Source organism: Lepisosteus platostomus, chromosome 6 (genome assembly GCF_059453375.1).
Source record: "Lepisosteus platostomus isolate fLepPlt1 chromosome 6, fLepPlt1.hap1, whole genome shotgun sequence".
In the NCBI taxonomy this organism is placed as follows: Eukaryota; Metazoa; Chordata; class Actinopteri; order Semionotiformes; family Lepisosteidae; genus Lepisosteus; species Lepisosteus platostomus.
In genome coordinates, this window is record NC_142616.1 from 48681975 (window position 1) to 48694001 (window position 12027).

At 36.3% G+C, this 12027-nt stretch overlaps 1 protein-coding gene across 2 annotated transcripts in view; it reads left to right on the forward strand.

Annotated features, from left to right (window-relative positions):
- camk1b (calcium/calmodulin-dependent protein kinase Ib) overlaps positions 1–12027 on the forward strand; it is a 93194-nt gene that overhangs the window by 60302 nt on the left and 20865 nt on the right. For both annotated transcript variants that reach the window (XM_088636162.1, XM_088636163.1), the window contains exon 3: positions 8617–8748. In XM_088636162.1, coding sequence (XP_088492288.1) covers positions 8617–8748 — 132 coding nt within the window. The remainder of the gene's footprint in view (positions 1–8616; positions 8749–12027) is intronic.

Here is a 12027-nt window from a genome sequence, read left to right on the forward strand (position 1 = left end):
ATTTTTTTTTACTTTTCATTTACTCTTGGGAGTGCTAGGGCATTTAAAAAAATATCAAATCCTTTTCCTTATTAAATTGCTAGCTGGCTGAGTGAAACTGTCTTTGGTTTTCCTATCCATAATAGCCATTTCTTATGTACTATGAATTTAGGCTGAATAAAACGCAAATTAAGTCAAAGGAAAAATCCACTGTACCTAGAATAAGAATTTGTTCCTTTCAGTGTTCGGCCTTTTAAATGTTATATTAGCTCATACTTTTATCAGATAGCCTGTGTCGATCTGCAATGTTTTAATGACTGACATAAGATAACGTCTCTACAAATCACACTGTATTCGTTGTTCTTGACTTATTTCTTAAATTATGGTGAAAGCATGGCAGAGCCGTGGTGTAAGAGAATGTAGGGCTAGACCCCAGTCCAGGCTCCATTATTGTTCGTTCTCTTTAGGCCCTTCCTGTGTTGAGTGAATGATGAAAGATGCAGTGAAGTCCAAAACAGTCCCTTGTGCCAGAGGCCTCATTGCCCTCTTTTTCAAGAGCACAGTGTAAGTGATAGTTAACAGAAGGGTACAGATAAACCTTCCTTTGTGTGGGTAAAATATTAATGGGATCAGCTGATGTGAGTGACAACGTGCTATTCTGTTTTGGAAGTGGAAAGGGGAAAAACTACAACTCTGCTTCAATTTCAGCAAAAGGTAATGTTGTTTTTACAAACCCCACAAACTGTTAGCCTCAGTTAGCTGAGTACTTTTTCCCCGACAAGTAATCTAATCCTGCCTTATCATTTCAAGCTAAGGTAATTGTACATGCAAATACCTCCCCAGTGGAATGCTGTACTGTATTTTGTTTTTAAACAGTTAAGATAAGCAGGCATATCAGGAATAGGAGTAACATATGTCCTTACACTGTAAAGGAGTTGTTTATGCACATAGCAACACTTCTGAGCTGGAATGAAGCATGTGGTACAAAAGACACTTGTAATCTATATGAATAACACACTTTTACTCTGTACATACTTGTGCATCTAGGCTCTGTGCCCTTTTTGTTGTAGTTTATTTTATTCTATTCCTATGGTACAGCCTGGACAAGCATGTTCCTGTTCACTGTGTTCACTGTTCTCCAAGCCTTAGATGCTACACATTATCCTAGGTGATGCCAGATTTCAGCCCAAGCTGAAGAAATCTGGCAAGTATGACATTGATTGCATAACTTTCACATCTCAGAAGAAATCAGTGTTTACAAGCAGCGAGAGGAGGTGTGTCATCCTGCTGGAATGTTGTTACATCGGGATGATCCCACTGGAAGAACTTGATCAGTGTAGTGCCGTGCAATCAGCGACTACAAGGAGAGTTCCTTTATCAACTAGATACTTCTACGCAGACTGTCACACTTGGATGGCAATGTGTTAGTCTTGGTGTTCTGACTCATGGTCTTCTGGATCATGGCCTATTATTGACACACTGTAATGGCTTGCCAGGTTAGATATTGTTGGCTGTGAGCGCTCCAGAATGCAAGCGTCAGTAAGCTAACTAAGTCCAGCATCCAGCATACGGCTGGCATGATGGTATTGTTAGGGTGTATTAGGGTATATAGTATACTTCTTGAGTAGTTCTTTCTTGATTATGAGCACTTCAATGTCAATTGGCAAAATTAATCTAAATTTGAATGTTGCATGAATTCAATAAAATGTGCACTTTTCATTGCTGGTCATTATAGTCATTTTCCTAATGATACTGTTACAAATTGGTTGTTATACAGAATATCTCAGACTCAAGAGAAAGATGTTGACAATGATTTTGAATTCTCATTAACAATTTATTTCCAAATCATTTGCATTTACAGAGTATTTTGTCTTACTGTCTGGCATAAATCTCTAACATACAAGGCAGGTTAGAACACCTGATTGTTTATGCCTTTCATTTTGAAGCAGGTGTTGCCAGCATTGTTTTAAAAGATCTGAGTTTATTCACAGGTTTAGTGATGTAGTTTCAGTTCAGTTGTGAAATTAATGAAAGCTATTCTGATTAGGAACAAAATGCGTGAGTGTCTCACATTTCTGTTACTATGTTTTCTGGTAGTTTTTTGCAGCTTCTATGTTGTTATATCGTCAAGCCTTATTTTCACATGCATGCCAGTGCTCAGACCTGTTCTTTCTGCAGTGCAGGTTAGGACTGCAAAAACAGCAGAGAATTTCCCTGTCTTCACAGCTGTTTTGTTTCCATGGCAACCACACACTCCTCCTCTCTTTTTAGTTTTATGCACTAAAAGGGACCTAAAAACATCAATCTTAGGAACGCAATAAAGATTGTAAATGAGAGGGGGCATTCCAGTCAGACTTGCTCATTTCGTAATTCACTAATAAAGTTTTGTTCAGTTATTTCTTAATCGTGCCCACAGTTTGGGCCTCAGCCACCTGGCTGGGAAGCCTATTCCACAGACCCATTACTCTTCATGTAAGGAAATTACTTTCCAATTGTGGCTCATGTCCTTGGTTCACCACTGAGAAATAGTCCATGGGATGACCTGTCTGAACAAAATACTGGAGTGTTTTTATATAGCTGGATTAAATTTCCTCTCAATCTCCTTTGCTCTAGACTGAAGAGATTTAGCTCTTTCATATCGTGCCTTAAACAATCCCAAGACTAGAAATCATTTTTGCTTTTAGCTCTTTCTAAGGCCATAATCATTTCATCTTACTCTTACTCCTGCATTTCAAAGCTCAAACATAACTTTCCTGGATTTAAATTCAAAAGTTGCTTTATTCCCAAGCATTGTATTTGCTTTGTTATTGCTTCCTCTTTGTCTTGCTGAGGATATGTCTGCTTAAACATCTAAGTGCTTTTCGTGTACAACTTCCTGTAGTTCATAATCACGCATGCAATATGTATACAGTGTATTCTTACTGAAGATCGCTTTGAACTTGTCAGTGCTGAATTGATTTCGCCATGTGTCTCCAAGAAAGTGGTATTTTTTGGAATGGAATTTGGGATCTATTAATGCACTATATCAAGTTAACAAGTACACAATAATCATTAAATGCAAATCATAATAAAACATTACAAAAAACTAAATAGCTCAACAGTTTGTAAGTAAGCTTTATCAAAATGCATAAAAAGATGGAATTAAGTGGCTGTGAGGCAAAAATCAGGAACCTTTATGCCTTTAAGTATGGTGAATCATAAATTAGTGTGCATCATAGGCATTACTTAGATCAGGCTGCCCATCCAAACTGCTGAGGGAAGTCACTCTGAAGCCAAATTTGCAAAGTTCAATGTCTTTTACACATCCGCAATATCCTGGTTGCTACACAAACCTGATCCATATTGGAGAGTGGTGAGAAAGAAACCATTACTGAAAGAGGCAACTTAAATCTCATTTGAGGACTGAGCAACAGCTGAGCAAAGTACAGGTGTGTCCTCGACGAAAACCTGCTCAAATTGGCCATATACTGTACCTACTGTAGAACCAAGTTGAACATTTACATTTAGCAGGACAGAGACCTGAAGCACTAGACCAGAGCCAAGCTGAAGTGGTCTGACAAGAAGTGGGTGAATGTCATTTAGTGTGCCCTGTGCAAGTCCTGATTCCAGTAATAAAACAGTAATAACCCTTTTATTCAACTCAATTCAATTCAAAATACTTTATTCATCCCCAGTGGTACAATTTAAGCAGCAAGTAGTCCAACACATGACAAAAAACATTTCTAAGCACAAAAGTATATACATAAAGAGTAGATGGACCACAGAAGTAATTTAAAGTTGAAATTGAAAATTTAACAGTGTGTAGTATTTAGGAAGGTGTTAAAGTACAAGCACATTTGTAGAGAGGACTCAGTCCAATACACATCATATTGATAAGACTTCTTTACAGTCATTGTTTGCAAGCCTGATGGCCTCTTGAACAAAGCTAAATTTCTTTTTATTTGCTTTGCACTATGGACAGTGAAAACATCTTCCTGAAGGCAAAAGTTCAAAAGGCTGATGAAAGATGTGGGATGGGTCTTCAATGATGACACAGGCCTTTCTCAGGATCTGCTGACATAAAGCTGTGCCAGGGGTCTTAAAGGCAGCAGCATGTAATTTAAGAGCTGAGGTTTACAACATTTTGAGTGAAGTAAACCAACAAATAAAAGGAAAAGTTAAAGTACTTTCAATAAAAGATTTATAGAATGTTGAAAGAATTCTTTTTTGGACTAAAAGGAACTCGGTTTTGTTGACGTACAGTGCAACTATTAGACACTTGATATTAGTATATACATTTTTTGTCCTGGATATATCTGCAAGTTAAATATGCTCTGTTTTTTAAAGAAATATGGAGTGTTTCAGAATTGACATACAGTAAACTTGCTGAATTAACTTTAGTTGAATCCATAAATCCTTTATTTTCAAGATACTGTAGTTCTTTTTTGATCACTGTGTGATCACCTAATATCTCATGTATTATTATTTGTATGACTTTAGGTACACAATCATATTGTAAAGAGCAGTTTAATTTCAATAACTTGCTTGTGTTTAATTAAAACATATGCTTTTAATTCCATCCCATTACCTTTTTTTTCTTCATGGAAGACCTGTAGACCCTCATTAAGTATATTTCTAGCCTTGCTTTGAATTCTTTTGATTCCCCCAAATGGCTCTACCATGGCAGAGTCATTAAAAATCAGATAGTCGTCTAGGAGAAGGCCCCTTGCACGCCAGGGGTTGCCATTAGCAATGGGTGCTAAGCAACAAGAAGTTTACATTTTTAAATAGCATCTGTGGATGAACAGCAATGAGGAATTACAACACCTCTTTTGTGACTGTAATTTACAGAGGGATTCTTTGTAATATTTTCCTTTAAATTTGTGGCAATAGAAGATTATTCTTTGTCATTTTACTGTGTGGTCTATAAAATTAATATGCTGATGTGGAGAACATTTCTGTGTATTCAGAACACCGACAGAACCCTTTACTGTATGAGATGACATGTAATGACCCAATGAAGGCTGCCAAAGTTGCTTTTGTTTTTTTAATTTACAGCCATGAAGTGTTGTTTCTGTGGATGCTTCAAGTAAAACCATAATAAATCTTATAAGTAACTTCTGAACCAGAAGTTCAGAAGTTACTAGAAGTTCACTAGACTAAATTAAATGTCTTTGAAATTTATTAGTTACTCCCCAGTGGTTAAAATTATGTACTGTGTGCTGTAGTAGCCTTTCTGACAGATTTTGGGCGTCGGACTAGCATGTTCTTGTTTGCTCTTTGTACAGAAACCTGTGATAAGTATTTTAGTGAACAAAAGTGTAGGAAAGCAAGCTTGATTCGAGGATAAGTATACAGCTTGTATTTAGTCTGTTTGTGTTCAGACTGTAATGCTCATTAAAACAGGTCAAACTAGTGTTAGTTAGCTCTTGTTAAAATACCGCTAGACCTTCCTGAGAATATGCTCTATGTTAACTGCATCCTGTTGGGAGAAGCAAAGCCAACAGCGTTATTTACACATGGTAGTGCTCCTCTTGGAAAGCAGAGCCATGATAAGTTTGTGTGTACGTGTTCTCATGTCCTTTATGCTTTCTAATAATCAGCAGTTTGGAAAACACAAACTATTACTAGTTTATGTGGCACCTGAAATAACAGTTGATAAATGGTTGTTCCACAGTGCCTTTTATAACAGCGCTGTGTTTTACACAGGAGGTTCTAAAACCATGGAACAGATTACAGTTCTTGTTTCAGCGTAGCCATGGAATGATGTGATACATCACCTTGACAAAACACAGACACACCAAGCCACAGGCCCGCTGAACAGGCCTGCTGTTGGTTTCTCTCTCCTTGCAGGGAGTGGATTTACTGCTTCAGGCAGAAGCAACCAAGACTTTTGTTACACAATTTATTTAAATTTCATTCATTTGTTCATTTAAATTTATTTAGAGATATTTTGTAGGATATCAGTCCTTGAGGCAACTGGGACAGTGATGATTTATGATTTAAATTTGCAAGTCTAATTCGTATATCTGTTAAATCTGTAATAAATTCCTAGAAATTGTACTTCCTTATTTAAACTTTTCTTATTTAAACCATCTTTTGCTTACCTGCTGCAATTATGTAAATTGAAGTAGACATGCTGATTTTAAACCTCGGATTATCTTCTCTTGATGGGGGAAGCATAGTGTCGTTACACTGACTGCATAAAGGCATCTTCACAAGAAATCAGTTGAAATTTGTTTTATATGCTGCACATCTCTACCAATAACCACAGACACCTTTGAAAACACATTGAGGTTTTCATGAAGTGTGAAGTGATGAGAAAAAGCTTTTACAAGAGTAGTCTATAAAAAGTGGGCTTAGGAAATTAGAAAATTGTTATTAATTATTACTTTTGTGAGAGCACCAGTGGGTGAAGGTTCTGCATTGATCTGGTCTTTTAAAGTGATTTAGGTAGAATGAGAAAGGTAGAAGGGAGAGAAGCACCTGGAAAGTTTGGCTACAGCACAATCGCTTGTATTTAAAAACTAGGGTACAGGCTAAAGGAATGTTTTTTAATTTTTAAAAATGCACTAAGGGAATGAAACAGCCTAAGAGAAACAGATTATAGGAATTAGTAGAAAATACATGACTGCTCCTAAGAAACATGGTAACAGAAGCACAAAAAAGAGTTCTACCAAAGCTTAAATCACAGTGTAGAAGGTAGTGGCCTAAATAGCTTAATAATAATCTAAATGAAACTGCCTTTAAGGAGATAGCACAGCTTTAGAAAAGATCAATTCTGTCTAGCTAACTATACCAAAAAGAATATTGAATTAAAACTATATAAAAAAGCAGATAATAGAGGGTACTAATAAGGGGATGTTTCCTTAAACTGGGTGAGGTCATCAGTGGGGTACAACAGGTATCAGTTCCTGGACCACTGGTTTTCCTAATCGATGTCAATGATCTATGCTCTGGTATTGTGAAGCAAAACTTGTCAGAATTGCAGATTTATCTACATTTATTTACTTATTTATGATACAAAAAAACACTGAATATTTGACAACATTTACACACTTTCAAAGAATACACAAAAGACTAGATTAAGATTAAATGGACACAGATTCACAAGCAGAATGAGTTGCACATGCAAATCTGTTATAATTTGTACAGTATGTCTCTGTGTAAAAAAGGCCTCAATTTTTTTTCTAGCACTGAATTTTCTAGGAAATTAATTACTTTTGTGTTGTACGGTGTTTAGAAACTATAGATCCTGCAGGACACTGTTCTGATATCAGTCATTTACCACTTCAGAAATCAATCCTTGTTTGTGATAAGAGTATACTGGTGTAATACTGGTGTAAATTCCAAAGCATTCAGAGCTTCTTATTTATTAAGTACAGCATGCTGATCTCCCTTTTATGATTTTCTGCTCTCCTTTTTTCTAAAATTCTAATCCCCATTAGTTCTTGAAAAAACAAAGTACCGTAGTCTGAGAATCCTGGTCCTCCCTTCTGGGAAACCTGACTCACATGTAGGGATGAAAGAATAACCCTGAGCTTGCCAAGCCTCCTGGCTGGACACAGTATCCTTGGCATCATTTTTTTTAGTTTATTTTACAGGGAGATTTCAGTCCAAGTTGTCACTGTTTTTATCTGTGTCTCAAGTCTCTTTTTAGAAACTGAAAAGAAAATATGAATTTCATTGTACCTTATTAATTTTGGAAAAAAATCAATTTGAAAATGACAGTGTGAGAATATATGAAAATATAGTTAAACTGAAATACTAATATTACCGCATGCTGAATTTTACAACATATGATTTTTAGAACATATTAAAACTAAATTAGATTTCAAGGCCTGTTTCAACCTTATATTATTGTGGTATTCTGTGATTGTTTCATGATTGTTTTTATTCTGTGCTTTAGTGATTAAGGCCGCCTCACTGAGTCACCACTGTGAAAGAGAACATTTTCTCAGTCAGTTAACGTGGTTAAATAAAGGGTCATTTTTTGATTGATGGCCCCGTGTTGGAAGTTTTTCTCAGTTTAGTTTGACTGACTTTGTTCTTCATCTTGCCACTCTGTGTCTCGGTTTCAGATTATGTGATGAATACTAGAAAAGAAATTGGATTTCAGCAAACAGTAGAAGTGCAGCGCAGCGGTATAAGGTGCAGGACCTGCTTGTGGACTGCTTAAGGATGATTAATTTGAATCATAAAAAACGCAAAAGATTCTCTCATGATAATGCTTAATAAAATGAGAATCATCGATATTTTGGTGAGATTTGCTGGGTACCCAGGTTACCCTCTATATGCTGTCAATTTGTATGTAGCAGCTTTGTGACACAACACTTTAGTATACTTCAGTAGATTATTGTGCATTCATATTATGGTATATATCCAATTATTATATTCTCTTAACACATGGTAAAGTATATTTGGCTTGAATCTAGGTTGCTAGCTTGATAGTTTTTCAAATACCTTACATTGTTTGACTTTTGTTTTTTTTCTCATTTTTATGATTTGAAACAATGTAGTACTTCATTATTTAATAAGCTGTGAATTAGGTTTTGTACAGCTTTCTACTATGAAGAACATGTGCAGTGTGTGCTGTATCACAGGTTTAATGTGCTAATAAACAACATCTCTCATCTGTTTGTGGTCCTGTTATTTCAGGGGAGCCTTCTCAGAGGTCATGCTGGCAGAAGAGAAACGGACACAGAGACTTGTCGCCATAAAGTGCATTCCCAAGAAAGCTCTGGAGGGGAAGGAGAACAGCATAGAGAATGAGATTGCAGTCCTCCACAAGTGAGTGTATGCCTGAGAGATACAGACTCTCTTCAGGGGAAACTGGAGGAACTCCCCAAGGTTTGATGCAGAGGCTGTCAGGTTTGCAGGAAAAAATTAATGTAGTAGCAACAACCATGCTATAAAATGCAAGCAGACTAGGCTGATTTTTAGTTTTGTAAGATCTCTTTTTTAGTATTTTTATGCATCTTTCTAACATTAGTGGTGTTGGGCTAATTAAATCTAATAATACTGGTTATAATAATAGTAACAGTATTTATCATGATGATTAAGTAGTATCTATCATTAAAATGTCTGGAATTATGTACCGGAAATGTCAGAACTACCGCAGATTGTTCTATTTTTAGTTGTGCTGTTGTCATGGTTACAGAGGATACATGGGCTTGGCTATTGTGTAGTTTCTCCCTACAGCTGTGTTATGTGTGAAAGGGAAAAGACAGCTGAATAGTTATTACAGCCTCTTAAAAATCAATCCATGTTTACTTTTTTTTAAAATGACCTAAGGTTTTTATAAAGATTTTATATTCAGTTTCTCCTGAGAGAATGTGATTGCTCGTGTTGTACTGTATACTCGACTGCTTGTTCTATTCCTGGGTTGAAGATTGTGGTGCTGCTTATTTTATTCATGAAATCATTGTACTGTGAAATTCCACCACTCACCTCTGCATTAAAAAATCTCTTTAAAGTAAAATAAAATGATCCCAACATGTTATGTATTACAGAATATTGTTCAGTAGCTAAACTCTTGGTAAAGCCAGCTTGCTGCTCTGACAGTAAAACAACGCATTATAGTTCAATTTTATATTTATATTTTGCTTTTGGATTCTTAACATCCAATCTGTAGGAAGCTATTTTGTAAAAGAGCAAGAAAACAATCTGTGGTTAATTCTGTTGATTTTCTTGTGAAACACTGAACATGATTATTATAATGATTAGAGTAGTTGCTCTGCGTATGGCAAGACTTTCTGTCTTTTCTATGAATGAACCAATTACTTAAATTTAACATAATAAAAAAAGCAGAATGTACTGTTTTTAAAAATCTTTGCTGGAATAGTTACATATTGGTAAGTAAGGCTATGTGAATTGCGCACAATGACTGCGCTACTACAGTGTGCTGTTGTAAGACATTCATTTCCAGCCAGTATGCTGCGTACTGTGTAATCTCTCCCAATCTGGGTTTGGATCAGTCTTCCCACCATTTGTGAAGGGGTTGTTATTTTCTCTGTTATTTTATTAATTGAAGAAATAATTAGATTAAAAGCCTTTAGTTCTTTCTTGAGCACAGCATTTAACTGGGACTCCTGCCATTAGTTTAAATGATTTGCTCCTTCATGACACCAGTCTGACCAACAGATGTGAAATCAATATACCATATGCGGGAGTATTATACCCAAGATGGCTATTATCTGTTTCTTTTTTGTGAGCTCAGTAGCTCTGGCAGGGGCCTTAGTCGCCACCCCTAAACACCACCAGCCCCATAAGCATGGAAGGGTGCAATTAATCTGCTTCAGTTTGGGGATTTACTACAGATCTTAGCTGCTGGTATCTGGACTAATATTAAGTGCCATGACGAATATGTTTGATGCAGATCTCACCTAATATAATTTTATTCCAGTGTGCTAGAACAGAGTCATTTGATGCATTGAAACAAGTTTTCTAATAGAATATCAGAAGTGTGGTGTTCAGGTTTCACTGGCTAATTGTTTCCTTCATTTTGATTTGGTTCATATTGGATGAGTGAGGTGATGTATCTGTGTTTTGTTTTGTCAAATAAAGGCTGTTAAGTTTTCTTTCTGACTGGATTCATAGTGTTCACAATCATTTAGCCTTGACATGGGTCTGGAGGTACACAGGATGCTGAGAGATTAGACATCTTTGTGTTCCAAGCATAATACTCCTGTTTTCTTTTGTCACTCAATCAATAAAGTGCAATTAAAGCACTGTGAGAATCTGCATTTTTACAAACACCTGAAGTCCTGCTGTTCTTGTACTTTGTCGTCCTCTCAGGCTTCTCTGTAGACAGGATAGCCAGTATATCCTTTAACACTACTTACTGTAGTTTCTATTGAAAACATTCTTCATGTAAAAAGCATTTCCAAATCATAAGGAAAAAGTCAGCTGTAGATTACTTTTTATTGTGACAACGTTTTACACAGAATTTTTTTGGCACACTTAATTTATGTACCTGACCCCAGTGCTCATTTATTTAGAACACTCATTAGCAAATGGTAATGCCTATTGCTCTACAGTAGGTGCCACTGTGCAGCTCGTACTGGAATCGACACTTAGATATTGGCTATGGATTGCACCAAAGCTCACCAGAATTCTTTCCTGGTCATTAACATGAGTAGTTAATATATGTTCCTTCAGTTATGTTTTATGTTATGTTTTTGACCTTTAAACAATTCCTAGGTGTGTAAATAAAAAGGAGGGACTGCAATGCATTTATAAAATAGTTACACAACACTGCAACAAACCTATATCTTATGCATTTTTACACCATCATGAGACCTAGGGCAGTTTCTTTCAGTTAGACCTTTTCTTTATATAGTTTGTCTGTTCTGGTGCACCGCAAGGTGTTGTTACACGAGGATTTAACTGTTGGTGCAGTATTGTGGTCACTGAGCCTGTACTTTGTTTCTTCTTGTTTTCTCTTCCCCTGGTCAGGTACTTAGCAAGTGTCTTTTTGTGTCTTTTTAGGCCTGGAAACATTCCAATTTGTATTTGTTTATGTGTCCCAGTTGGTGATTTGTTTAACTCTGGTTTGTTAACTATGGTTTGTATCAGTGTTCCTCAGGGCATAAGGATCAGTTGAGGACTCCTAGAGGACTTAGAGGACTCTTCTCTGGGTTCATCATGTTATTAATGGATATCAGCTAAATTCAGCCCTCTACAAATTATTTGTTGATTTATTTCTGCTCATGTGCAATGTTTTATAAAACTCTGTAAGCTGGGGTTTAATGGGGAATTTTGTCCCATCTTATGTAATTCTGGTCTGTAATTGAGCTCCATTTCACTGCCATATAATTGTAATAGGTTGGAATACACTTTAAAATATTAAGAGCAAGATTTTTGTGAGGGGTTGATGTTGTAAAGCCTTCTGGCATAGCTGTTCCGTAGATTGTAGGTAGGTAGGTATAATTTTAAATAGACTCAAGCAGTGAATGGAACAGGCACATTATATGATACAGTAAACATCATCATCCATGTGATTTCTGTGCTGAATCCTGAACCTACATGATATTATTATTAAGCCTTTGATATCAGTGTGCATTCCTG